This window comes from Trachurus japonicus, chromosome 17 (genome assembly GCF_045865225.1).
Source record: "Trachurus japonicus isolate A0001 chromosome 17, Traja_1.0".
Classification (NCBI taxonomy): domain Eukaryota; kingdom Metazoa; phylum Chordata; class Actinopteri; order Carangiformes; family Carangidae; genus Trachurus; species Trachurus japonicus.
In genome coordinates, this window is record NC_140923.1 from 21,688,259 (window position 1) to 21,714,292 (window position 26,034).

Genomic DNA, 26,034 nt, shown 5'->3' on the forward strand with positions numbered 1-26,034 from the left:
CCATTCCATTTTTTTTTTAAACAAATTAAAGATTTGCAAGCACACCTGCAGCAACATTAAATGATTTAAATGATTGATTTTTCTTTTTAAGGAAAAAGCTAGCTCAGCGTCTGCAGGATGCTGAGGAGGCTGTTGAAGCAGTGAATGCTAAATGCTCTTCTCTGGAGAAGACCAAACACAGACTGCAGAATGAGATTGAAGATCTCATGGTGGATGTGGAAAGGTCAAATGCTGCTGCTGCTGCTCTGGACAAGAAGCAAAGAAACTTTGATAAGGTGAAGTACTGCATGACAATGTGAAGCATTTTGAGCATCAATCGTATCAGTTGGTGGTGAAGTCTCTGACTTGCAGATTGGATGATTTTTTTGTTTAAGTTGATATCTTTTCACTTTGTCTTATGCACTCTGCATTCCCAAGACTTTCTCCATTCACCAGCACATATCCATTTACTGCTGGTCTTTCTGTTCAATGCAGGTACTGTCTGAGTGGAAGCAGAAGTATGAAGAGTCTCAGTGTGAGCTGGAGGGCTCTCAGAAGGAGGCTAGGGCTTTAAGCACTGAGCTCTTCAAACTGAAGAACTCTTATGAGGAGTCTCTGGATCATCTGGAGACCATGAAGAGAGAGAACAAAAACTTACAGGGTAAGATATACTGCCAGGGTCTGTGTTCAGGTTCCCATAGACCTACCTTACAGAATTAATTGTAAAGTTATCTTAATCACATCGTTTGGCATTTCCAGAGGAAATATCTGACCTTACTGAGCAACTTGGTGAGGGCGGTAAGAACATCCATGAGCTGGAGAAATTAAGGAAACAACTGGAGCAGGAGAAGAATGAGATCCAGTCTGCTCTTGAGGAAGCAGAGGTACAGGTCTACCTCAATTAGTAAAGTTTGGAGAAAGACTGTCTACTGTTATGTTAAAAGTCTGTACTTTCTTGCCCACCAGGCCTCCCTGGAGCACGAGGAGGGCAAGATTCTCAGAGCCCAGTTAGAGTTCAATCAAGTTAAAGCAGACATTGAACGCAAACTAGCTGAGAAAGATGAGGAGATGGAACAGAGCAAGAGGAATCTGCAGAGGACCATTGAGACCCTGCAGAGCTCTCTGGAAGCTGAATGTCGCAGCAGGAACGAGGCCATGCGCCTGAAGAAGAAAATGGAGGGAGACCTCAATGAGATGGAGATCCAGCTAAGCCAGGCCAATAGGCAGGCAGCTGAGGCCCAGAAACAACTTAAGTCTATTCATGCACATCTCAAGGTAAACCAGTAAAAGAAGGGCAGGTTTTCAATTCAAATTTAAACTATTTATAGACATTAACACGATTGATGCCATCCCCTTCAGGATTGTCAAATTCAGCTCAATGAGTCCCTTCGGGCCAATGATGACCTTAAAGAGAACATTGCCATTGTTGAGAGACGCAACAACCTGCTTCAGGCTGAGCTGGAGGAACTGAGGGCTGCTCTGGAGCAAACTGAGAGAAGCCGCAAACTTGCTGAGCAAGAGCTGCTGGATGTTAGTGAGAGGGTGCAGCTACTGCACTCACAGGTAAAAGACAGTGATCATCTATATGTCTCAAAAATGCTTGCTTCTGTGGTCACACTGAAAATTGTGCATACTTCTTTATAACATTAGAACACAAGCCTGATAAACCAGAAGAAGAAGCTGGAGGGTGACACAAGCCAGCTTCAGACAGAAGTAGAGGATGCACTCCAGGAGTGCAGAAATGCAGACGAAAAGGCCAAGAAGGCCATCACTGATGCTGCTATGATGGCAGAGGAGCTGAAGAAAGAGCAGGACACCAGCGCTCACCTGGAGCGTATGAAAAAGAACATGGAACAAACCATCAAAGACCTGCAGCACCGTCTGGATGAAGCTGAGCAGATCGCCATGAAGGGAGGCAAGAAGCAGGTGCAGAAGCTTGAGGCCAGGGTAAGAGAAATTTGCCGGAAGGCAAAATACCACATCTGTTTTACCATCAAAAATACTTAATCCAGTAGAGCACAGATCATCTTTTAAAGCTAGCCTACAGACATGCAGCACTGATTAACACTCAGTGAGCACTTGATTAGTACAGTAAATGTCATTTTAACTCCACTGCATCACATCACATTTGTAGAATGCTATAAATCCCCTCTTCTACGGTAATGTGTTCAACTGGAGCCACATCTGAACTCAGTGTCATGTACATGAGCCAAGAAATCATTCCCCACATGATTGGTGTCCAGTTTTGGTGAATGCTTTTGGTTAATGTGGCGCCTGACCTGGTTCTCTTCTTTTGTCACCCATGCCTCCTAATGAAGAAGTCACTGAGCTCACAAAATTCCTTATTATGATGTTTGATGTGAGCAGTAACTGATGCTCCTGACCTGTATCTTCAGGATTTGAAGCAATACACTAATGTCACATGATTGGCTGATTGGATAATTGCATATAAGCACTTCATCCCATCAGTCTTGTTCCCAGCCTCCAATACATGTTGACAATTTCCTGCCTGTACATTCTATTTTGGTCTCCACTAAACCCTGAGGAAAACATACAGGTCAAGTCTTTAACTTTGCCTGTCTACTGTTTGATTACACCAAGTTAAAATTGGATAAAAAGCTCTGCAGAGCTGATAATTCATCTTTCTCATTTCACAGTTATTTCAACCGAGATTCAAATATACTGATTAATGGAGCTTTTACTGTAACTGCTTGGGGACAGTAGAATTCCCAGTAGATGATTTTTTTCTGATGTTTTCAGGTGAGAGAGCTCGAGAACGAAGTGGAGTCAGAGCAGAGGAAGAGCAGCGATGCCATAAAGGGAATTCGCAAATATGAAAGGCGCATCAAGGAGCTCACATACCAGGTCAGTGTTGTGCATCTTCATCAGTACAATGTGAACTGTTTGTAGGCTTCTTCTTACCTGCTCAGAAATGTATATCCATTGTCCATGCTGTGCCATACTACACATATTTCTGTACTTTGGCATTTCAATCAGGACGTGCTCCATATTCAGGCCATGCTTGTCTTTCCTATTTCTCTGCTTATACAGACTGACGAAGACCGCAAGAATGTTGCGCGTCTGCAGGATCTGGTTGACAAACTGCAGCTCAAAGTCAAAGCCTACAAGAGATCTGCTGAGGAGGCTGTAAGTGTGGCTTGACCATCAAGATTTAAGTTCACACCACATCTTTATTAAAGTCTAACATTTGAGGATGCTAATTTGCAGCTTTAATTTCAGCTTCAACTGTGACTTCTCTAAGACTTAAGTGGTAAATGACCCAAAGAGAACGTGGTCATTTATGTAGCTGTCTCTTTCAGCTGGTTTTAGTAACATAATATTTTGTTATGTGTTTCTCTTGAATCCCGTAGGAGGAGCAGGCCAACACTCATTTGACCAAGTTCCGTAAACTGCAGCATGAGCTGGACGAGGCTGAAGAGAGAGCTGACATCGCAGAGTCTCAGGTCAACAAGCTGCGGGCCAAAAGCCGTGATGTGGGTTCCAAGGTAAGAAGCTCTTCTATATTTCAACACTGCACATGAAAACAGAGCTGTCCTATCTACTAAAATATTAAACAACATTCAGACATTTAGAGCAATCCATTTTAAGATGTACTGTATGTGTGGATGTGTACATATACAGTCATTGTAGAAATAAATCAAGCCAGTCTTTGTACACGTCACTTTTATTATTTTCTGAATTTGGTTAATTGTATTAGTGTCATCTAATAGGGTTAGTGATTATATCATTTTTGTGGGTTAGGGTTACAAAGGCTCCATGACAGTTTAACTGCTTATTAGTGGGTTGATAGAACAGAAAATGAGGAGGATGTAATGCATGTTATGTAAAATGTGTTCCTGTCCAGATTCAAACTGGCTCATGGTCAGTATCTTACACAGAAAACATGTAGAACTTTTCCCTAAATTATTTGTATTTATTTATTTTTTACTATATCTTGGTAAGAGTGATTTTTTATGAACGCAAGAAATTGTAATAAATCTTATCAGTTAGTCAAAGCAGACTGAGCAGAAAACATCTGAATAAAAGTGCAAACAATCCCTTGATTAATGTTAGATTATTTTGTTGGAGCTCTTGTGACTCTTACTCTTACTGAATTATAAGCTATTGTTAGCTCTCACATCATCAGGCAGATTTTTGTTGACCTTCCACTGTAAATGATAATTATAGATCATAAAAGTCTTAAAAGACTGAATGATTTCCACATTTCTATGGCTGGAAATCAGTGTCGCAAAGAAAAAAAAAATCATAAAACAGTGGCTTTACAGTTACCTAAAAGAAAACGGCTTAGTCTTAACTTTACTCCAAATACTGTACATTCAGTGCTAAATGATTTTTCCATTCCTACAATTTCAACATTCTAACATTTTATAATTACAAAATGTAGCTCTGGTGTACTATATGTACCTTGTGTAACACTTGTTGAGTCTTGCTGGTCATCTGTCCCTAATCCGTCTCTCTGTCTACTCTCTATCATCACAGAAAGGGCTAGATGAGGAGTGAAACTCACAGACGGCCACCTAAGAGCTTTGGGATCTCCTGTGCTGTAGTCCCCTTTGTCTCCAAAGTAACTGTAGAATAAAGCAAAGTGCAATCAAGTTGTGTAGAGTGCTCATTCGTTTCAATACTTCATATTAAATTAAAACATTGGAGGCAGCACACAGCCTTGTCACATTCAGTATAGGTCAAATTCTTACTGTTCACTAGAATCAAATATCTTTATACAGTTTTTCTTGGTCACAGGTCTACCTTTTAGCATCACGCCTAAGGCCATGTTGATACTGATTAGGCGATGTATTCTAGTTTTGATCTTTATTCTGGGGAAAATTTACACATGTCAAAGCCTCCTCAGACCACAAATTATGAAAAAAGAAGATCCAGTTAAAGATCCAGGTTAGTTTGCATAAAGACCTCTCCAAAAAAAAAAAAAAAAAACATGAAATGATTTATTAATAATTTCAATGCAGCCTCTTTCCACTTGCTGCTCTTTTTCATCTACTGCAGAATCAACCATCAAATCACATTTTCAGATTTATGTTTATATTTCATGTTAATGTAGAAACTGACTTGAGCAATAACTACATACAGTACAGGCACAGAGCTGCTATTGGACTACAAAGGCAAATTTTCAGGGTACAGGATACTGTTGGTGAGCAGGGCACAGAAGGAGGAAGCAATACATGATTAAAAACAAATGGATCACATCCATACTTTCACTGCATTATGTTCACTTCTTTTTGTCTGCTCAGCTCTATAGAACTTTCACATGAACTTTGCTCCCAAATATTAAAAAAAGCAAAAGCAAACATCCTCATGCTACTTTTTGTTTGTTTCAATAAAGAAATAATGAGTTCATTATCTCTAATTGCATAAATAAGGAAGCAAGCCTTGAAAATCCTCTAAAATATATTCATTGTACAGTGTCTTCAAAAATGCAGAGTTCCTATTAATTTGCCTCTAACCATATTGTTGCTGGACAATCATGCATCACCTGCCTGAATCAGATACTGACAACATATTGTGGAAAAGGTGTCATAATGTTATAATATTGGTTACGTTGCACCAGGTGTGCCCTGTGGTGTCTGGTTTGATCAAGAGCCTGTGGCCACCAAAGTTGCAAAACAGTGTTTGGTCAAGAGACAATTCACTGTTGGCATCCTGTTTCAGGAAAATAGATCCCAGTATAACACCTTTCACTTTATAAAATACCTAAATATTACCCAGTTTGTCAAGACTTCCCAAGTGTAAGCACTAGAATGCTCCAAAGGAAGTTAAAAACACACATACATAGACACATATTCCATCTGCAATTAGAGCAAAAACTTACCACCTGATTCACAGCAAGTGCAGCCAAGCAATAAACTACAGTAACTTCACTACTGTGGAGGGTGTCAGGTGGGAAGAGGTTCTGATGAAAATTGATTCACTACTGCCACCTGGTGCTGACACTGCTGCAGAGATGGTTTCAGCATGTTTCCTTGTTTGTCACATTAAGACACATGAATTCTAATAAAAAAAAAAAACGCTCCATAACCTCTCAGTCTCACTGTAGCATGTTAGATTGTTGAAGACAAATTTACAAAAAAAAACCCCAAAACAACTGTTTTTGAATTATTCCATCACATGGTCATGACTTTTCCCAGAAAAAGTGCAATTTGCATCATATGAAAATACTGACTCTGTTAACATAATGTAAGTTATCCAGTATTGAACATATATAAAAGATTAATGTTCATTGCAACATGACAAGGCATTTACCATCACTACATGTTTTACAGTGGTTGTCTAATATTGTCTAACTCTAACCCTCTTATGCAAAGTTCCAACAGTGCTGATCTACTGTGTTCTTCTAAATGTACAAGAGCTGAAGCTGTAAAAAAAAAAAAAAAAAAAAAGAGCGGCCTTTCAATGAGATGATAATAGTTGTAGCAGAAATCAAGAGTAATCAACTGTTGGTAAATATGTTTTTTGTTTTTTTTGCTTGCAAACCTCCATAGACATTTCAAATGTTCACTGGGTTTATCTGATTTGTGCTCAGTAATATACAGTAAATCAAACATTTTACTCAATTAGGAGAAACAACATACATACAACAATGTATTGTGTAATTTAGTGATATTGTTTTATTTAACTTCAATGGTTGATAAATAAACATGATCATTTCTCAAATTACAGTTGCATTTTATTGCAATCATATAATTTTCTCATGTCATTATTTTACAAATGTATACCATCTAATGAAATTATTCAGAGAAAGGATAATTAAAAATAAAACAATATTAGTCTCTGAAGTTTTGGTTTCACAAACACTAGTTGCATAATCTTATCCATCATATCAGATCATATATAATATTGCACTTTACAGCACTCTGTAAAACAGTATTTCAGAGAGTTGCTCCAACTAACAAACTACTATGAACAGTGTAATGTGGTAACATAGAATCAGTAAAATGAAAATTAGACAAAATATGATACAAACAAATCGACATCAACCAAACTGAATTAAGTTTAGTGTTGTTATATTAAGTCCAACTCCTAGCTGAATCAGACTTACCTCATGCATCTGCAGCAGCGTGGAGGAGAGACTGATAGAAACGTCGAGCTGTCAGCAGGAAAGTACCGAGTGGATTGACCTCCACCCCTTGATGTTTGCTTGATGTTTTTTGACGACTGAATGCTGACCTTGATCCCACACGGCTGTGTCCTTCAAAGGCTTTAGGTATCTGGAAGGAGATTACAGTGTTTTCCTTTGTCATCCACCGTCTAACACTAACAAAACTAGATACGCTCTAACTCTTTGTTTAATTTCCTGCTGACACCCTAAGGTCATCACCTTCACATCATTAGCTTTTGCGAGGCTTCTCTGTGTCAACAGCTTAACAGTATGGGCCTGTGATGTTTGGGTAATGCTTTAGAATTCATTAAGGAGACATCATCGGAGTACCAACAATAGCATATCAAGGTGGCACCATTGTTCTTTCTATTGAAGAGCTTAGTTATCAACAACAGGGCCGTACCTTCGAGTGTGGCTGCAGCTCTGTGTCGATACAGCGAGGAGGAGATGAAAGCCAGGAAGGGGACACAACAACACAGATGAAGATTTCTACCGGGATTCAGACAGCTGAGAATGAGAATGAGTCCAACAATGTGAAAGCAAATTCTGATCAACCCTCACAAGATCCACACTGGAATGGAACTCCGTGATGGAATAAAACCTTCAAAATGATGAAACCCTTTCTAAGAATAAAGGGTGGTTTTCCACATATTTTCCATGCCATGCACCTGTTACCCTTCATTCATGACACCACACACTGCAGTTCGTTCGGCTATATCAGTGCCCTTCTCAATCAGAGAGAAAAAATCCAGACAAGAATTTCACAGGGTTATCTTTGTCCTCAAGGCCAAAGGAAAGGGAGTAATGCCATGATGACACCATGAGACAAAGAGAGTAGGACGAGTCGGGCAGAACAGTGGTGAGTGATAACTTGAAGTCCTTGAACTTAGTCCTCACTTGACAACAGCTGCTATGCTTTTATTGTCTCAGCAGTGACTCTAGAAATGTCCCCCCCCCCTCCCTCTATTTTCACACATGACTGTCCTCAGCTGAACTTTTTTTTTTTCTTTTTTTTTTTTCTTAAGAATCAAAGCGTGAAGATTTGGTTACTGATTTCAAAACAACGCCTGTCTGTCCATCAGTCCTTGGTTTGGGAATTATCAGAGTGACACTGAGTTGAATAGTTCCCTTAAATTCATCCTTTATCTCATAAACCCAGTGATGGTTATCAAAAACTTCAACTGTTAAGTAACTTTAGCAGACTATACACATATGACCAAAGTCAAAATATACAGTGTGATCATTATAGTATTTGCCATCAGTTGAACACTCTCAATAACTATTAAAATAATCAACTATTTCACACTATATGACAGGGGTTAGAAGTATACTTCATTTTAGTTAAAGATTTAAATGTGGAATACTAAATAAATATGTATTTTATTAAAAGGAAACCAAACCCATGTCAAATATGCAAACAATAGAAATGCAATGACCAAATCTACCATATTTAAAGAAAAGAAGAAAAAATACAAAAAATTCACCATGATCTACTAAATGACTCCTCTCTTATTTGTAAGAGAGGAGTCATTTGATATCAAGCCTGACCCTGATCCCCACCTCCTGCCCTCCCCTTTCTTTGCACATGTATTGTCCTGGCCTTGTTTGTCACAAGGTGAAAGCAACAAATAGCCGCAGTACATCTTGTCCAATTAGCAGTACGCTTTTTAACGTGCAACCTCTCTACAAAAATTCATCCCATATTTGGTGGATAAACATCCTTTATTAAGAGGGAGGGCTGCTGTCAGCAACAGGACTGAGTGCTGCGCTTGATTAAAGTTTGAGAGTCAAAGGTAAGTCAAACATTTGTGTGTGGGATATCAAATGTATCTATCGCACACATCTTGCAATTTGTTGGATTAGTTATGAAATGTTATGGTAATAAGCTTTACTGATACACTTGACAAGGATCATGAGCTTGCTGCTGGTAACAGATGGAAGTAATAATAAAATAATGCTTTGCTTTGTTGTCTGGTTTGAGCAGTAAGACCCTGACTGACACTGACCTCCTTTGTAGTCCAACCCACCCAAGGTAAATGTCACTTCTGAATCTACTTGAAATATCTTGGATTGTTATTACAGCCCTTATCTTCTGTCAGGACTTCACTTTAGTTTGTATTTGTGTGCTGGAATTTAATTATTGCCACAAGATTTAAGTTACATACATTCTTTCAACATCGTATGTGTATGTGTGTACTGCTGCCTATCTGATCTTATAGGAATGATCCCTTCTGTCTGCAAGTAATCTTGGACTCTCAACCATGCAGTTTGCACAAAATCTAGATTAACTGAACTTCATAGTATTTAATTTATTACATTTTCTTTGACCTGTATTTTAGTAATCCCCCAAATCTCACCAATCTTCAAAATAGTAAGATAAATAGTGTACATCTTTACATTTCACTTTTTGATTTATGCAAGATCTTGTCAAATTCTGACACCACCTATAAAAATAAATAAATAAATAAATAAAAAGTTCTACCTACCATGTAATTGGTAATGGACTTCTATCATATATTATGTTGTAATTTTTGACTTTCTTTAGGCTTTGTGTGAGCATGATTCTGCTTTATCTTATTGATAATATCCTGTGAATGTTGTTAACAGGTTAAAAAATGGGGGATGCTCAAATGGCAGAATTTGGGGCTGCGGCGTCTTTTCTGAGGAAGTCAGATATGGAGCGTCTAGAAGCCCAAACTCGTCCATTCGACATCAAGAGGGCGTGCTTTGTAACTGACCGTGAGGTTGAGTTCGTCAAAGCTACCGTCTCCAGTCGAGAGGGTGACAAAGTCACTGCTGAAACTGAAGATGGAAAGGTAGATAAAAAATAATGTTTGGATCAAAGCTGATCATATTTCTAGAGAGAAGCAAATGGTTTGAGTTTAATCTCTTACTGTAAAATGCATAATATCCATAGACTGTGACGGTGAAGGACTGTGACTGCCACCCTCAAAACCCACCTAAGTTTGATAAAATTGAAGACATGGCGATGTTCACCTTCCTCCATGAGCCCGCTGTGCTGTTCAACCTCAAAGAGCGTTACGCAGCATGGATGATCTACGTAAGAAAACCTTTTACAACATCTGTTAATATGCTTCCTGTATCCTTATTAAGAAGAAACATATTATTTTAACTCTTCTCTTACTATGACAGACATACTCTGGGCTGTTCTGTGTGACTGTCAACCCCTACAAGTGGCTGCCAGTCTACAACCAAGAAGTGGTTGTTGCCTACAGAGGAAAGAAGAGGAGTGAAGCTCCTCCTCATATCTTCTCCATCTCTGACAACGCCTATCAGTACATGTTGGCAGGTACTTAATCCTTTTATCCAGCTCATTATAAAATATACCATCATGTAGCTGTGCCAATTTTAATTGATATTCATTTTAATTCTCTTAATGACAGACAGAGAAAACCAGTCAATTCTCATCACGTAAGTCACAGTCAACAACATTTCTTCAGAATTTAAAGCTATAGTGCGTAACTTCTATCGCCACCTAGAGGATTTCTGTGTTATTACAATGATACGGCCGGCACCTCAATATGGCGTATGGTCCGGTGTAACCCGCCCCTCCCCTCCCCACCGCTACCGTTTGTCACTCTCTTTCTTCGCCAACAGACCTTCTGCCTAACGGGAAGGCTTTTTCTTTTTAGTAGGATCCACTTCTGAACATCTTGGTCGCTTCTTCATGTTCTCCGCCATGTTGCTTCTAGCAGCGCTCTCCTACCCCCTCCTTTCTTGTTGTCAGGTAAGACCGATGCTGCGTTCCAGGCAGGCTTTTGAACCCGTAAGTTACGGCTTCAAGTCATGACTTACGACTTTGTAGCGTTCCAGGCAACCCGTAACTCGTGTTTTTCCAACCTGTTACCCGTGAAAGTGCACTATAACAGCCACTCGTAACTTCCAATCCGTGAATTCGTACCAGTTCACAGGTTGGAAAAACACGAGTTACGGGTTGCCTGGAATGCACCATTATTTCATGTGCGCCAGTGCGGGAATGTCGCCAACGTCACCAAATACAAAAAGAACAAACACTGAAAAATACGGCGAGGTGTTAGAGGAGCCGTTGCTTAATCAGAGTTGTATCATCTCCTCTTGTAGTGGCTTGGGCGAAACGGATATTTACAGACACGTAGAAGTTACGCACTATAGCTTTAAAGGTCATGGGTTCTGGCATAACATTTTCTGTCTCCACTACTCAGTGGAGAATCCGGTGCTGGAAAGACTGTCAACACCAAGCGTGTGATTCAGTACTTTGCCAGCATCGCAGCTGCTCCAACAAAAAAAGATGCAGCTACTGAGAAAAAGGTCTGTACTCATCTGTGACTGTTAAATGCAATCATGTTTTTACCAGAACAATTCATTTAACCAAACCAAATCATTTTACTTACATATGTTCTGTCTTAACAAATTCAGGGAACCCTGGAGGATCAAATCATCCAGTGTAACCCTGCTCTGGAGGCCTTTGGTAATGCCAAGACCATCAGGAATGACAACTCCTCTAGATTTGTGAGTTTGTGTGATTGCAAATAGATGAATCCATAAATTGACATTAATCAACTTGACTAAATGACTGGATCTCTATTTCTTAGGGTAAATTCATCCGCATTCATTTTGACAATCGAGGAAAGCTAGCCTCTGCTGATATTGAAACTTGTGAGTAAATTAATTTACATACCAAGGTCCGTTACCTACCTATAATTCTCACTGCAGCACAATAACGACTGATTTTCTTTAACAGATCTTCTGGAAAAATCTCGTGTGACCTACCAGCTCAAAGCTGAGAGGGACTATCACATTTTCTACCAGATCTTGTCTCAGCAAAAGCCTGAACTCCTGGGTATATATCTGAGATTGTAAACTATGAATCTCAAGAACCATTAACAATTATAGGCTGATTTGAATTTGATGGTACTTTTTTCTAATATTTTTGTTCCTTCCTTAGAAATGCTGCTCATCACCAACAACCCCTATGACTACGCCTTCATCTCGCAAGGAGAGACAACTGTAACTTCTATCGATGATCGTGACGAGCTGGTGGCCACTGATGTGAGATACAAATGTTTAGCAAACCATCAATTTACCACAAAGTAAGAAAATACCCAAATTACAAATTGGTTTTCTATTAGGATGCGTTTGATGTGCTGGGCTTTACTCAAGAAGAGAAGAACAGCATTTACAAGCTGGTTGGTGCTGTCATGCATCAAGGCAACATGAAGTTTAAGCAGAAGCAGCGAGAGGAGCAGGCAGAGGCTGATGGCACTGAAGGTAAGATATTAAATGGATCAAACTACAGCCAACTGTGCAGAACGACTCAGTGGCAAACAATGAGGTAATACTGAAAGGAAGCAATGACCTTGATACTACAATTTCTCCATAGTTGCTGACAAAGTCGCATATCTTCAGGGCCTGAACTCTGCTGACCTCATCAAAGGTCTCTGTCACCCAAGAGTCAAAGTAGGAAATGAGTGGGTCACTAAGGGACAAAATGTAGCACAGGTGACGTCATATTAACTTGAAGTTCAATTCCAAAATTATATCCAGAAAGTTTTACAATAGGTTTTTAATAAAATTGTATGTATTTTTATTATTAGGTGTACTATGCTATCAGTGCACTGTCAAAGTCAGTGTACGAGAAGATGTTTCTTTGGATGGTGGTCAGGATTAACCAATCCCTGGACACCAAGCAGCCCCGTCAATACTTCATTGGTGTGCTGGACATTGCTGGGTTTGAGATCTTTGAAGTGAGATTCTTCTTTAAAGCATTTGTATAATGTAGATATCAGAGACAAATTAATATACTCTTCTCCACCCTTACATTTGATGCAGGAAACAAAGATGTGACCATTATATTGTTGTTATTACAGTTCAACACCTTTGAGCAGCTGTGCATCAATTTCACCAATGAAAAACTGCAACAGTTTTTCAACCACCACATGTTTGTGCTGGAGCAGGAAGAGTACAAGAAAGAGGGCATTGAATGGACCTTCATTGATTTTGGTATGGATTTGCAGGCCTGTATTGATCTGATTGAAAAGGTGAGATAATGGACTATTACGCCAGGTTCACACCAGACGCCGAAGCGCCGCGAAGCGAAGTGGCCACGGAAATCTCTTGTGAGCCGCGTCCCTCCAGTTCACACCAGACGCTGATTTCTCCGCGGCAGTCGCAAGCGCCTCTGCTCCTCAGCTGTTGTTTACTCACATTCAGAGCTGTTTTTTTACATCATGGATAAGTAAATAACCTCATATAATTATAATGACAAATCGTCTCTGCCTCTCTCGCTCTTTCCCTGTTTGTTTGTGTGTTTTGACCCCCCCCCCCCGCAGCCAGCCCACTCCGTGTCTCCCTTTCGGTGTGTGTGTTTTCATCTCTCTCGCTCTCTGACAAATATAAATAAGATCGCATTTGTCAATCGCTGTATTTTATTTTGAAAAGTGTTTTATTTTGTAAATTGACCGGATTCTCTCGTTGTTTCATGTGTGACTTCCTGCCAAGATTGATGTGATCGCTCGCGGCTCGCGCACAAAATAGAACAGACGCCAAAACGATCGCTGCAGGGCACTCGCGATCGCGGTGCGTCGCGTCTGGTCTGAACTACACAACCTGTTAACTTCCGCAGCTATTCGCGGCTCTTCGGCATCCGGTGTGAACCCGGCGTTAGACACCAAAAACGTTAATAAAGATGTGGTCTGTTTTCTAAATCTCTCATATTTTATCTCCCCAGCCAATGGGTATCATGTCCATCCTTGAAGAGGAGTGCATGTTCCCAAAAGCCTCTGATGCCACCTTTAAAGCTAAGCTCTATGACAACCATCTGGGGAAATCCAACAATTTCCAGAAGCCCAGGATTGTCAAAGGGAAACCAGAGGCTCATTTTGCTCTGGGTCACTACGCTGGAGTTGTTGATTATAATATCAACAACTGGCTGGTGAAGAACAAGGATCCACTGAATGAGACTGTGGTTGGATTGTACCAGAAGTCTACCCTCAAGCTTCTCTCTATCCTCTTTGCAAATTATGCTGGAGCTGAATCAGGTACAATGTTTTGAAATTATTCTGTGGAGATTGGAATAGTTTTTATTTGTAGTAATTTTCAGAGCTTTAACATCACAATGTTTTCCTCTGAACAGCAATGGCTGAAGGTGGTGAAGGTGGTAAAAAAGAGAAGAAAAAGAAGGGATCATCATTTCAGACTGTGTCTGCTCTTCATAGGGTACTGTATATCATTCTTCTTGGAATTTGGTGATTATACCACTATATCTAAATGTATGCCTCACCATTTTAAAGGAGAACCTGAACAAGCTGATGACCAACTTGAGGTCTACTCACCCTCACTTTGTGCGCTGCATCATCCCCAATGAGACCAAGACTCCTGGGGCCATGGAGAATCCTCTGGTGATGCACCAGCTGCGCTGTAACGGTGTGCTGGAAGGCATCAGGATCTGCAGAAAGGGCTTCCCCAACAGGATCCTATACGGAGATTTCAAACAAAGGTATCATATGAATAGAGTTTATTGCCAATTGCACAAATATGTCACGGTACAGGCACATTGGAATTCTTGTGCATGTGTCTCCGAGCATTGAAGAAAAAGAAAGCAATACAATAGAGTTCAGAATTTAAAACAAGTAATAAATAAGTTAAAACATTAAAAACATTAAAAAAAACACAATCGTATGTGGGTAGTGTGAGGTATGTCTGTCCCTCCTTAATGTCCTGTGCCACTAGCCTGACAGTGACGGGAAAAAAGCTGTTGTGGAAGCAGGCCTTGTGAGTCTTGATGATCGATACTTGAGCTCGATATGGATAGGTGTAAAAAGGAATTCCAACAAGGACTCAACAGGAAACGGACACAAACAAAATAAATATCCAGATGTGTCAGTGTTGCTGGCCAAAGGTTCATACAAATGGGTGTTGTAGTTCAAGCGGGCACTGACACAAATATATCAATAAATTTCAAAAATATTGTATACGAGGCCTATGTTGACCTCAGTGTTGGCTTTATGCCTGCAGGTCAATAGAGTTACAGCTAAAAGGTGGACTGCTACAACAAGACAACTTCAAGATATCATGGTATAGATTCTCCAGGTTTATGGCACTTTCCTGAAAGGATGAGGACCATTCTAATGAAAAATATTTGGTACAATTCAGTATTTCTATGCTGGTGATGAGGAGAACCATTCAATATGTTGATCCTAAGTTAAAGGGACAACGAAGAGTTTCTATTTGGTTATAAAAAAGTCTCACGTTAATGTGGATGAATCTACGCACTCCCCTCCCCCTTCCCCTTCAGGCTGCACTTGAAAATAAGAATTTTGTTCTTAATTTGCTCGCCTGGTTAAATAAAGGTTAAATAAATAAATAAAAAATACGCTACCCACACTTGTTAACTCTTTCGCGACCATTGACGAGTTAACTCGTCACAGCCTGCCGAACATTCACGACTATTGACGAGTTAAGATTATGATAATAGACACTCTGGGGTACCCTGTGTGTGAATATGGTAGTCCTCTGATATGTACAAACTGTTTTAAACTACAATCAAAACATAATGTTTTTTATAAACTGTGTGATCTTGGTTTTGTCTGAGTAATCGGTCTCCTTGAATGCTGCTCTGGGGACAGCGTGCAGCTGCTGTGCGGCTGTCGGCTACAGTGTTGCGACTTTCTCGCTAAATCTGACGACTTTCCAAACCCTCTTGGCGACTTTTTTTTTTACAAAAGCGACTGGCGACAAATCTGGTGACTTTTTCCGGTGCTGTTTCAAACGTTTCTGGTTTGGAGACTCGGATCTGAAAGCACGTTATCACGGCTGTTCTCACCGTGCAGCGGGCGCTGTGACTGGCCGCCCCCGCCCCAGAGCACTCATCGCCGGCCAGTCACACAGTAGTGTCACGGAGCTGCTCCGCTGTGGCCAGAGACCCGCACTGCTGCACTCCACGCTGCCACACCCCCCAGATTTGCCTACAAATATACTTATTTAGCCGTAGAAATGATTTGGGACACATGCCACACTGCAGAGTACCGGTAAAATGAGCAGATTGCCACTTGACACAAAAGTGTATTTTTCTCTGAAACTAGAGCGGGAGCTCCGTTTTTGGAGAAACCGAGCTCTCTTCTTCTCCTTCGTACTCACGAACGAAACGGCGGAAAAACTTACAGTTTTTTCGAGGAGCACGTTGGAAAGTCACTCTTCAACCACGTGAAAACCGTTTGTTGTGAGGTGATGTACAGAGTTCGGTTCGACGTGAGAAAAAAGGTAAAAAATAGCCAAAAACATGTGGTCCGGAGCGGATGTGCTGAGCAATTAGTGTGGTCGCGAAAGAGTTAATGGGCCCATTTTCGATAAATATATCGTTATATATCTATATATATTGTTTTGTCTCTATCGTTATTTTGTTATTATTAGTGGTGGCGGAGATGCTGGTCGAGCTGACCAGCTTTCTTTCGGTTTCGTGGCGAGTCATGAGAATAACGCAGCCGAATCGCCGTTTATGGTCGGAACTACGACGGTATGTGATCGTCTTCGAACCTCTGACTTTAATTATTGATGAATGAAAACATGAGTCCGTCTTGCACCGGTCAAAGAATTTCACGGTGCGCGCGGAGGCTCATAAATGTAGTGTGAAAACGCTTCGCTTTTCCAAAACTCCTGGTTGTCCCTTTAATAATAAATGATCAACTGCAGTGAGATCTGGTGACTGTGATGGACAAAATCTAACTATTTCAGGCCTTTTATAATATATTTGTTATACTCAATGTAAGATGAGATATAACTGAAATTCTCTTTTTTCTTACTCACATAGATACCGAATTTTGAACCCAAGTGCTGTCCCTGAGGGACAGTTCATTGACAACAAGAAAGCAGCAGAGAAGCTTTTGGGCTCCCTAGATATAGACCATACCCAGTACAGACTGGGGCATACCAAGGTAAGTCAGGGTTTTCCCTGCCTGGGTGATTTTGGCCACCGCCTTGATTAAAGCGTGTGTACATGGGGGCCATTTAGATCCTATAACAGCGCGCATTGAGTGCGACGTGCTTGTTTTTCAGCGCACATCCGACCTGCTTCTCATAGAGCTCTGTATAAGCAATGTTCAGATTTTTATACCGAGGGAAATTGAGGTTCTGCTGCTTATCAATGGATACTTGATACTCCTGCTTTGATCCTAAATACTACTCTCTCTGTGATAACAGACAAAAATCTGGATGAACATGGCATAATTGATCATCTTCAACAGACACTAAGACTGACCTCATCTGTTTGCAAAACTCAGGTTTTCTTCAAAGCTGGATTGCTTGGTCTACTGGAGGAAATGCGAGATGATCGTTTAGCTCTGATCATCACCAGGTTGCAGGCAAGATCACGAGGTCTACTGGCAAGAATTGAATTCCAGAAGATTGTAGAACGCAGGTAAATGCACTCCCAAATTAATTCAGGTATACTGAATGAAAAAAAGTAACATCAAATCATTGAGTAGGTGAGATTCAAATTAAATAGGTGATCCTGAGACACTCAATATTCCAACTGCCTTCAGAGAAAATATGCAACCTTTCACAATGCCATAGACAGACAAGATTTGCTTGCATTTAGCAGTAAATTATAAATATTGCCTCATCTGTGTCCAAGGAATGACCACTTTTGCTTGTTGCTTTACAGTTTTACAAATTTCTGTATACCAAATGACTTCCTTTTTACTATTTAGTATGCAACATTTTCTTTGAGATTCCAAAATTGCTGTATGCATTCTACATCGGTCAATGATGGCGCAAAATTGTTAACAAGTAGGTGTTTGTTATCCACAGGGATGCTCTACTTGTGATCCAGTGGAACGTCCGTGCTTTCATGGGGGTCAAGAATTGGCCCTGGATGAAGATGTACTTCAAGATTAAACCTCTGCTGAGGTCAGCAGAGACTGAGAAGGAGATGGCCAACATGAAGGAAGAGTTCTTGAAGCTGAAAGAGGCTTATGCAAAATCAGAAGCCCGCAGGAAGGAACTTGAAGAAAAAATGGTCTCTCTTCTCCAAGAGAAGAATGACCTGCAGCTCCAAGTGCAAACTGTATGTAAACATGTCAGAATAACAAATGATCTTAAAGTCAGACAGAGGCCTTGCACTATTTAATAGTGTACCTTTTCAACAACAACAGGAACAAGATAATCTGTGTGATGCTGAAGAAAGATGTGAAGGTTTGATCAAGAACAAGATTCAGCAGGAGGCAAAACTTAAAGAGCTGACAGAAAGACTGGAGGATGAGGAGGAGATGAATGCTGAGCTGACAGCTAAGAAGAGGAAGCTGGAGGACGAGTGCTCTGAGTTAAAGAAGGACATCGATGACTTAGAGTTAACTCTGGCCAAAGTGGAGAAAGAGAAGCATGCCACTGAGAACAAGGTGCAAAAAATCTTCTTGAAAGACACTGTCTAATTTTGCACTGGCTGTTCTTAAATCCATTGGAATTCCACAATTTCATTTTATTGTATGGAAAGGTGATGTTTGCCAAACTAATAGTTTAACTTTACTTGCTTCAGGTCAAGAACCTGACTGAAGAAATGGCTGCTCTGGAAGAAATCATTGCCAAGTTGACCAAGGAAAAGAAAGCCTTACAGGAAGCTCATCAGCAAACACTGGATGACCTGCAGAGTGAAGAAGACAAAGTCAACACACTCACCAAGGCTAAGACCAAGCTGGAGCAGCAAGTGGATGATGTAAGACTACAGAAGCGTGTTGGCATGTTTTGAAAGACTGTTGCAAATAAATTATTCAATACTTATCACCCAATGTAGCTTGAAGGATCCCTGGAACAAGAAAAGAAAGTTCGTATGGATCTCGAGAGAGCAAAGAGGAAACTTGAGGGAGACCTAAAGTTGGCTCAAGAGAGCATCATGGACCTGGAAAATGACAAGCAGCAACTTGAAGAGAGGCTGAAAAAGTAATATCAGAATTGCAATTTTGAAAAAAGGATTAATATATTTTAAACCATGTGTCAGCTGGTACATTTGACTTCTTTATCCACAGGAAGGATTTTGAAATCAGTCAACTCAATGGGAAAATAGAAGATGAACAAGCAATGTGTGCCCAGCTCCAGAAAAAACTGAAGGAGTTGCAGGTAATATGAAATAATAAGGTTGATTTGCTTGTTCAGGGGTGAGCAATTTGGCTAACGCCACAAAATATTAACATCCAATGCAAAAATAACATTGGTTTTGGTCTAGGCCCGCATTGAAGAGCTGGAAGAAGAGCTTGAGGCAGAGCGAGCTGCCCGAGCCAAGGTGGAGAAGCAAAGAGCAGACTTGTCCAGGGAGCTGGAGGAGATCAGTGAGAGGCTGGAGGAGGCTGGTGGAGCAACAGCTGCCCAAATTGAGATGAACAAGAAGAGGGAGGCTGAGTTCCAGAAACTCCGCAGAGACCTTGAAGAGGCCACTCTGCAGCATGAAGCCACCGCTGCCACACTCAGGAAGAAACAGGCCGACAGTGTGGCTGACCTGGGGGAGCAGATTGACAACCTGCAGAGAGTCAAGCAGAAACTGGAGAAGGAGAAGAGTGAGCTCAGACTGGAACTGGATGATGTGGTCTCAAATATGGAGCAGATTGTAAAGGCTAAGGTAAATTACATTTTGGCTTTTAAGTTGTGAAAACTATCATTGTATAATGTGTTGATATTTTATCCCCCCATGAATTCCTCTCAAGCACTGCTAAATGTATAATTTGTACTGCTTTTACTTTTCAGAATAATTTGGAAAAAATGTGCCGGTCTCTGGAGGACCAGATGAATGAATACAAGACCAAGTCAGATGAGGGACAACGAACCATCAATGACTTCGCCATGCAGAAAGCAAAGCTTCAAACTGAGAATGGTTTGTGGAAGATCTATTTGATTTGATTTGATGGATATTAGTAAGTGCTCATTATATTTATCAATCAAACTTAGGTGAGCTTTCGAGGCAGCTTGAGGAAAAAGACTCCTTGGTGTCTCAACTTACCAGAGGAAAACAGTCCTACACTCAGCAAATTGAAGATCTCAGAAGACAGCTGGAGGAGGAAGTCAAGGTAGAGAAAATGACAACAGGACCTCATTTGGTATAGACTAGATATTCATACAGCAGAAACATTAAACTATGATTTTGATTTAGGCCAAGAATGCATTAGCCCATGCAGTGCAGTCTTCTCGTCATGACTGTGACCTGCTCAGGGAGCAGTTTGAGGAGGAGCAGGAGGCCAAGGCTGAACTGCAGCGTGGCATGTCTAAGGCCAACTCTGAGGTGGCTCAGTGGAGAACAAAGTACGAAACTGATGCCATCCAGAGGACTGAAGAACTAGAGGAGGCCAAGTGAGTAAAACATGACATTTTCTTGAATAATGTGGAATACTTTCAAAAGCAATTAAAAGCTAAATAAATTAAATTACAATCCAGGAAAAAGCTGGCTCAGCGTCTGCAGGATGCTGAGGAGGCTGTTGAAGCAGTGAATGCTAAATGCTCTTCTCTGGAGAAGACCAAACACAGACTGCAGAATGAGATCGAAGATCTCATGGTTGATGTGGAAAGGTCAAATGCTGCTGCTGCTGCTCTGGACAAGAAGCAAAGAAACTTTGATAAGGTACAATTAAAAAATATATATATTGTTTCTTTTCCATGAGCAATCTAAGAGTAATGACATAAGCACAAATGTGTCAGGTCTTAGCTGGTCTTTCTGTTCAATGCAGGTTTTGTCTGAGTGGAAACAGAAGTATGAGGAGTCTCAAACAGAACTGGAGAGTTCTCAGAAGGAGGCCAGGTCTCTGAGCACGGAGCTCTTTAAACTCAAGAACTCCTATGAAGAATCTCTTGAACATCTGGAGACCATGAAGAGAGAGAATAAGAATCTGCAGGGTAAGGGTAACACCAGCCTACACCCCTATTAAAGGATTTGATCTGATACCCTAACCATTAACAATGTTGCATTTGGTTTCTCAGAGGAAATATCTGACCTCACTGAACAAATTGGTGAGGGTGGAAAGAGTATTCATGAGCTTGAGAAGATTCGAAAACAGTTGGAGCAAGAGAAGTCAGAGATACAAACAGCTCTGGAGGAAGCTGAGGTATGTTGTGTCATATTTAAGAACTCAAGCTCCTTAATTTGTCAGCAACAAGTAAAATCCTTCAAACAAAATGTATTTTCTGTCTAGGCCACCCTGGAGCATGAGGAAGGGAAGATCCTCAGAGTTCAGCTTGAATTCAATCAGGTCAAAGCTGACATTGAGCGCAAGCTGGCTGAGAAGGATGAAGAGATGGAGCAAGCAAAGAGAAACCAACAGAGAGTTGTGGACACTCTTCAGAGCTCCCTTGAGGCCGAGACTCGCAGCAGGAATGAGGCCATGCGCCTGAAGAAGAAAATGGAGGGAGACCTCAATGAGATGGAGATCCAACTCAGCCAGGCCAATAGGCAGGCATCTGAGGCCCAGAAACAACTCAAATCTGTTCATGTGCATCTCAAAGTAAGACAGCAAATATAAATATGGTCCTATTGCTTTTACAAACATTACTTACACTGAGGTTTTCCCCCCATCTTAAAGGAGGCTCAGCTTCAGCTTGATGAATCTATAAGAGCCCATGATGACATGAAGGAAAACATTGCCATTGTTGAGAGACGCAACAACCTGCTTCAGTCTGAGCTGGAGGAACTGAGGGCTGCTCTGGAGCAAACTGAGAGAAGCCGCAAACTTGCTGAGCAAGAGCTGCTGGATGTTAGTGAGAGGGTGCAGCTACTGCACTCACAGGTAAGATGTAGTCATTTCACCTGACACAATTCTTCCTGCTTATTGTCAACTTACTGAGAAAGCCTGTCATTAAATGTTGCCTTCAACCAGAACACCAGTCTGCTGAATCAAAAGAAGAAGCTGGAAGGTGACACGTGCCAGCTTCAGACAGAAGTAGAAGATGCAGTGCAGGAGTGCAGAAATGCAGAGGAAAAGGCCAAGAAGGCCATCACTGATGCTGCCATGATGGCAGAGGAGCTGAAGAAAGAGCAGGACACCAGCGCTCACCTGGAGCGTATGAAGAAGAACATGGAACAAACCATCAAAGACCTGCAGCACCGTCTGGATGAAGCTGAGCAGATTGCCATGAAGGGAGGCAAGAAGCAGGTGCAGAAGCTTGAGGCCAGGGTGAGTGGTTAAGATATCTTTCAAATGGCACTATTCACATACACAAAACAAATATCTGCTCTTTGAAATACACAGGGTTATTGGCTGACATTTGCTGTGGCTCCATCCTGCAGGTCAGGGAACTTGAAAGTGAGGTGGAAAGTGAGCAGAGAAAAGCCAGTGATGCTGTAAAGGGAGTAAGGAAGTATGAAAGACGTATAAAGGAGCTCACTTATCAGGTAACAATTGATCTATGTAAATATGACATGAAAATTATATTCAGAAATACTTTTTAATTTTATGTTATTTTCACATTTCCAATTTAGACTGAAGAAGACCGTAAAAATCTAGCACGTCTTCAAGATCTGGTGGACAAGCTGCAGCTGAAAGTCAAGTCCTACAAGAGGTCTTCAGAGGAGGCTGTAAGTACTATAAATTGCCATGGTTACATAATATGACCACTGAAAAGTAATGACTATATCGGTAGAATAATACATAACATAAATGGTGTCTTCATTCAATCGGAGGTACAGGTCAACAGTAACCTTACCAAGAGTCTACAATCTTCAGCATGATCTTTAAGATCTTAATTTAACAAATTTGTTTATGTAACCTAATTTAACTTCAACAGGAGGAACAGGCTAATACACATCTTGGCAAGTTCCGCAAGCTGCAGCATGAGCTGGACGAGGCTGAAGAGAGAGCTGATATCGCTGAGTCTCAGGTCAACAAGATGCGCGCCAAGAGCCGTGATGTGGGCACCAAGGTTGGTACACACATAGTGTACATGTGTTTAAAAATTTGCAAAGCTTACCTTTAAAACCCCTTCTACTGACTCTACACTACTGACAACTCACTATTTATGTTGTATTTTCTTTCTTTCTTTTCAGAAAGGACATGATGAAGAGTGAAGTTCCCTCAGAAGTTATGGTCTTTGAGGCACTTGCTGCTTGTGGTGCCTCCCTAAGCATGTTGTTTGTTCAGTAGAATAAATTAAATTACATTTGAAAGTTTCCTGACTTTTTCTTGTTGAAAACGTGAAAAGTGATTCACACAGTATTACAGGACCAAAACTGTGAAATAAATATACTCTTATTTGAATTTTAATGAATCATTACAATGTTTTAATAATAAAGAATAAATTACTGAAATGCAAAATAACAAAAAAAAGCACAGAGAAAACACTCTCATATCTTTTGAAAAACTGTGTTTAGGTTTTTTTGTTTTTCTTGTTTTGCATAATTCAAATGAACTGATCATTCTCTCATCATCTGAGTGAATTAGAGAAGAGTAGAGAGTAGAGAATACTTTATTCATCCCGAGGAGGGAAATTCATATTAGTGTTATTACCAAGACCAAGTCAATTCAACACTTATTATATGCTTGAAATATCATATAGGAAACAGACAGAAACAGTTCTTCTAAAACAGAATTAATCCTGGGAATCAACTATCCTATTCATTAAATTATTTATTTTCATAACTGGTTTTGCTTTTTAAATTAAAATAGTGTTGTTGAAGACAATGTCATACCATGCTCACTCAGGTTGAGTCCTACTTTAAGCTTTATGCATTGTGCGTTGTGGCTGCAAAAGTTTAATCCCTTTTGGTTGAACATAGAAAAACTCATTTTTTTCCCAACAATACATGTTATTTGCTTAGTGCACCTGATACCTTTCCTCCTCACTCACACACATTTGACGGTGCAAGGGCTAATCAGACACATGATCAGCAGAGGGCGGTCACACATCATATTTCAGTGTGCTTGGAAAGGTATAGAGGTGTGACAACTCAAAGGACAAAACGGAAGAATCAGTATGCAAATGACGTGAATAATCTGCAATCAAGTTGAGTTGTATTTGGAGAATCCATGGGACACTAAAGTTCTGAAAGCATGTAGCCCAATGCCTTATGAAAAGAAACTTCATATCTGTCACCTGACTGCAGTTGGTAAGAAGTTTAAAGTTTAGTTAACTAAAGTTTAGTTTAAAGGACAACAATTAACCTGTAACAGCTGACAAACACCTGTCACTTGACAACTGGTAAATAATTAACTCAGTAAAGAGTGAATGATTTAATCTTTTCTCAGGACTGAAAGATGGAAGAGAACTTAGTTACCTGACAACTGATAATGTTCTATCCATAAAACTCCACCTGAAGAATATTACTGAAATTCACGAAAAACTAAGACACATCCCTGAGAAAATATCTATTCTCAGTAATAAACAGGTTCACCAAGCAAAAAACTGCAGCCATATTTAGACAGAATTGACACATTTCTGGAACAAATTACCTGAAATTTAACAACCTCATTGCATCTACTACCTGTATAAAATTTGCTTTTTTTTTCAATATATAAATTGGACTGCACTGTATGATAGACCAACCTCCTTACTTATTATTTAAATGCAACTCCTAACATTTCCTTTCACTTTCAAATACTGCAGATTACAATATATAAAGATCTAGGAAAATAAGGAAAGTGTAAACTACTAACCTTCATTGCAGTAGCAACAGTGGTGGTCATCCTTTCTGTAGAAACAGTAATGGTCTTCTAAAGGCAAGACGAGTGTGGGCTATATGGGAAACAGAATACGGACTGAGATGTCTGACACCAGATAATATGGACTTTTTAACCCCAATCATTTCAAACAACAGAATTCCATCAATTACAACAAGATGCAAGAGTATTATGGGAAACAAACAAACAAAAAACATTAAGTATTGCATCCACAAAGAACATAATAAAATCAACTAGTCAGTCAACTAACCTTTCTCTTAGTTGTCCGCATTTTTGTCTCCTTAGAAGACAAGCAAGGCTCAGGATAGGAGTCCACACAGAGGGCCATTGTCTGAATGAGTGAGGACAAGAAGAGGCGGAAAACCAATCAACCCCTGTAAGCCACCACCAGAATTTATCACTCCCTATACTAACAATAGCTTTGCTGGCTCCTCTTACAAACTTAAGGGAGGCAAGGTGCCTCACACCTTCCCTTGCATATTGATGTGATCATAAAAGTCAAAGACACAAGGACTGTAAACAGCTGGGAATGAGACCTTTAATGGGTGACGTGTGCTCTCCTAGAGCCTGGAATAGACCAAGGGATAAGTAAAGGAGATGTGAATTCTAGTGAGGAGGCAAGTAGGGACAAGGTCTGTTTGGATGTGACGTGATTGAGAGAAGACAGCTTGGGCCAGGGTTGGATTACTAGCCACGTGTGTTGTAAGAACACACTTTAACTATACTTGGGTTGAAGTTCATGTCAGGTGAATCTAATCATAGACAAATATACAGATTGACAGATGGATAGATAATTAGATAGAAACCTGAGGGAAATTTAGAAGTAGATACCATCACCATTACCCTCATCGTATCATATATCATATCACTTTTCAGGGTTGAATATATGGTATGTACAATACTTTACATGCAATGTTTTTTGCATTCATGCAGAGCAAATTCTTTCAGCATTGTATTGTATAATTACACTCCATAAGGTGCATACAGTACATCACGGGTTCCTCATGGACTTATCACCTGTTGCCACTGGTCGAGCAAAAACCTGTCCTGACCACTTGCGTCACAAGCTGTCCTTTGAACCAGCAAGCCCCAAAGGCACCCAACAGGAATTTCACAAGTTATCTTTGTCCTCAAGGATAAAGGGAAGAAAACAATGTCCTGTCAACAGGAGCAGGACAAGGGCACTTGCAGCAGGCATCTTCTGGGTAGAAGTCTGGAGTACAGGTCAAAACAACATGAATCTGTTTCAGTGCCCTAATATATGCCCCGTGTGTATTTTACTTT

At 40.4% G+C, this 26,034-nt stretch overlaps 1 protein-coding gene across 3 annotated transcripts in view; it reads left to right on the plus strand.

Moving 5' to 3' along the window:
• LOC146970611 (myosin-7-like) overlaps positions 1 to 23,505 on the plus strand; it is a 54,503-nt gene extending 30,998 nt beyond the window's left edge. Inside the window, exons 1-39 of one of the 3 annotated variants that reach the window (XM_085803669.1) lie at positions 8,693 to 8,904; positions 9,096 to 9,143; positions 9,719 to 9,927; positions 10,029 to 10,172; positions 10,265 to 10,421; positions 10,516 to 10,543; positions 11,314 to 11,419; positions 11,528 to 11,620; positions 11,704 to 11,767; positions 11,853 to 11,951; positions 12,057 to 12,160; positions 12,241 to 12,379; positions 12,492 to 12,610; positions 12,706 to 12,855; positions 12,979 to 13,149; positions 13,839 to 14,148; positions 14,244 to 14,326; positions 14,401 to 14,606; positions 16,917 to 17,040; positions 17,386 to 17,522; positions 17,915 to 18,170; positions 18,259 to 18,501; positions 18,639 to 18,815; positions 18,894 to 19,039; positions 19,126 to 19,216; positions 19,323 to 19,712; positions 19,838 to 19,964; positions 20,039 to 20,157; positions 20,241 to 20,437; positions 20,522 to 20,705; positions 20,812 to 20,977; positions 21,062 to 21,186; positions 21,274 to 21,582; positions 21,661 to 21,864; positions 21,955 to 22,251; positions 22,365 to 22,469; positions 22,557 to 22,652; positions 22,862 to 22,996; positions 23,121 to 23,505. In XM_085803669.1, coding sequence (XP_085659795.1) covers positions 9,727 to 9,927; positions 10,029 to 10,172; positions 10,265 to 10,421; positions 10,516 to 10,543; positions 11,314 to 11,419; positions 11,528 to 11,620; positions 11,704 to 11,767; positions 11,853 to 11,951; positions 12,057 to 12,160; positions 12,241 to 12,379; positions 12,492 to 12,610; positions 12,706 to 12,855; positions 12,979 to 13,149; positions 13,839 to 14,148; positions 14,244 to 14,326; positions 14,401 to 14,606; positions 16,917 to 17,040; positions 17,386 to 17,522; positions 17,915 to 18,170; positions 18,259 to 18,501; positions 18,639 to 18,815; positions 18,894 to 19,039; positions 19,126 to 19,216; positions 19,323 to 19,712; positions 19,838 to 19,964; positions 20,039 to 20,157; positions 20,241 to 20,437; positions 20,522 to 20,705; positions 20,812 to 20,977; positions 21,062 to 21,186; positions 21,274 to 21,582; positions 21,661 to 21,864; positions 21,955 to 22,251; positions 22,365 to 22,469; positions 22,557 to 22,652; positions 22,862 to 22,996; positions 23,121 to 23,141 — 5,823 coding nt within the window. In that variant the 5' untranslated portion in view covers positions 8,693 to 8,904; positions 9,096 to 9,143; positions 9,719 to 9,726 and the 3' untranslated portion in view covers positions 23,142 to 23,505. Of the gene's footprint in view, positions 1 to 91; positions 276 to 474; positions 641 to 738; positions 864 to 945; positions 1,255 to 1,338; positions 1,543 to 1,629; positions 1,927 to 2,739; positions 2,845 to 3,030; positions 3,127 to 3,350; positions 3,486 to 4,479; positions 8,905 to 9,095; positions 9,144 to 9,718; positions 9,928 to 10,028; positions 10,173 to 10,264; positions 10,422 to 10,515; positions 10,544 to 11,313; positions 11,420 to 11,527; positions 11,621 to 11,703; positions 11,768 to 11,852; positions 11,952 to 12,056; positions 12,161 to 12,240; positions 12,380 to 12,491; positions 12,611 to 12,705; positions 12,856 to 12,978; positions 13,150 to 13,838; positions 14,149 to 14,243; positions 14,327 to 14,400; positions 14,607 to 16,916; positions 17,041 to 17,385; positions 17,523 to 17,914; positions 18,171 to 18,258; positions 18,502 to 18,638; positions 18,816 to 18,893; positions 19,040 to 19,125; positions 19,217 to 19,322; positions 19,713 to 19,837; positions 19,965 to 20,038; positions 20,158 to 20,240; positions 20,438 to 20,521; positions 20,706 to 20,811; positions 20,978 to 21,061; positions 21,187 to 21,273; positions 21,583 to 21,660; positions 21,865 to 21,954; positions 22,252 to 22,364; positions 22,470 to 22,556; positions 22,653 to 22,861; positions 22,997 to 23,120 lie in introns of those variants that run through there. The other 2 variants (XM_085803670.1, XM_085803668.1) reach the window with 2 other exon arrangements.
• Positions 23,506 to 26,034: the final 2,529 nt, after the last annotated feature.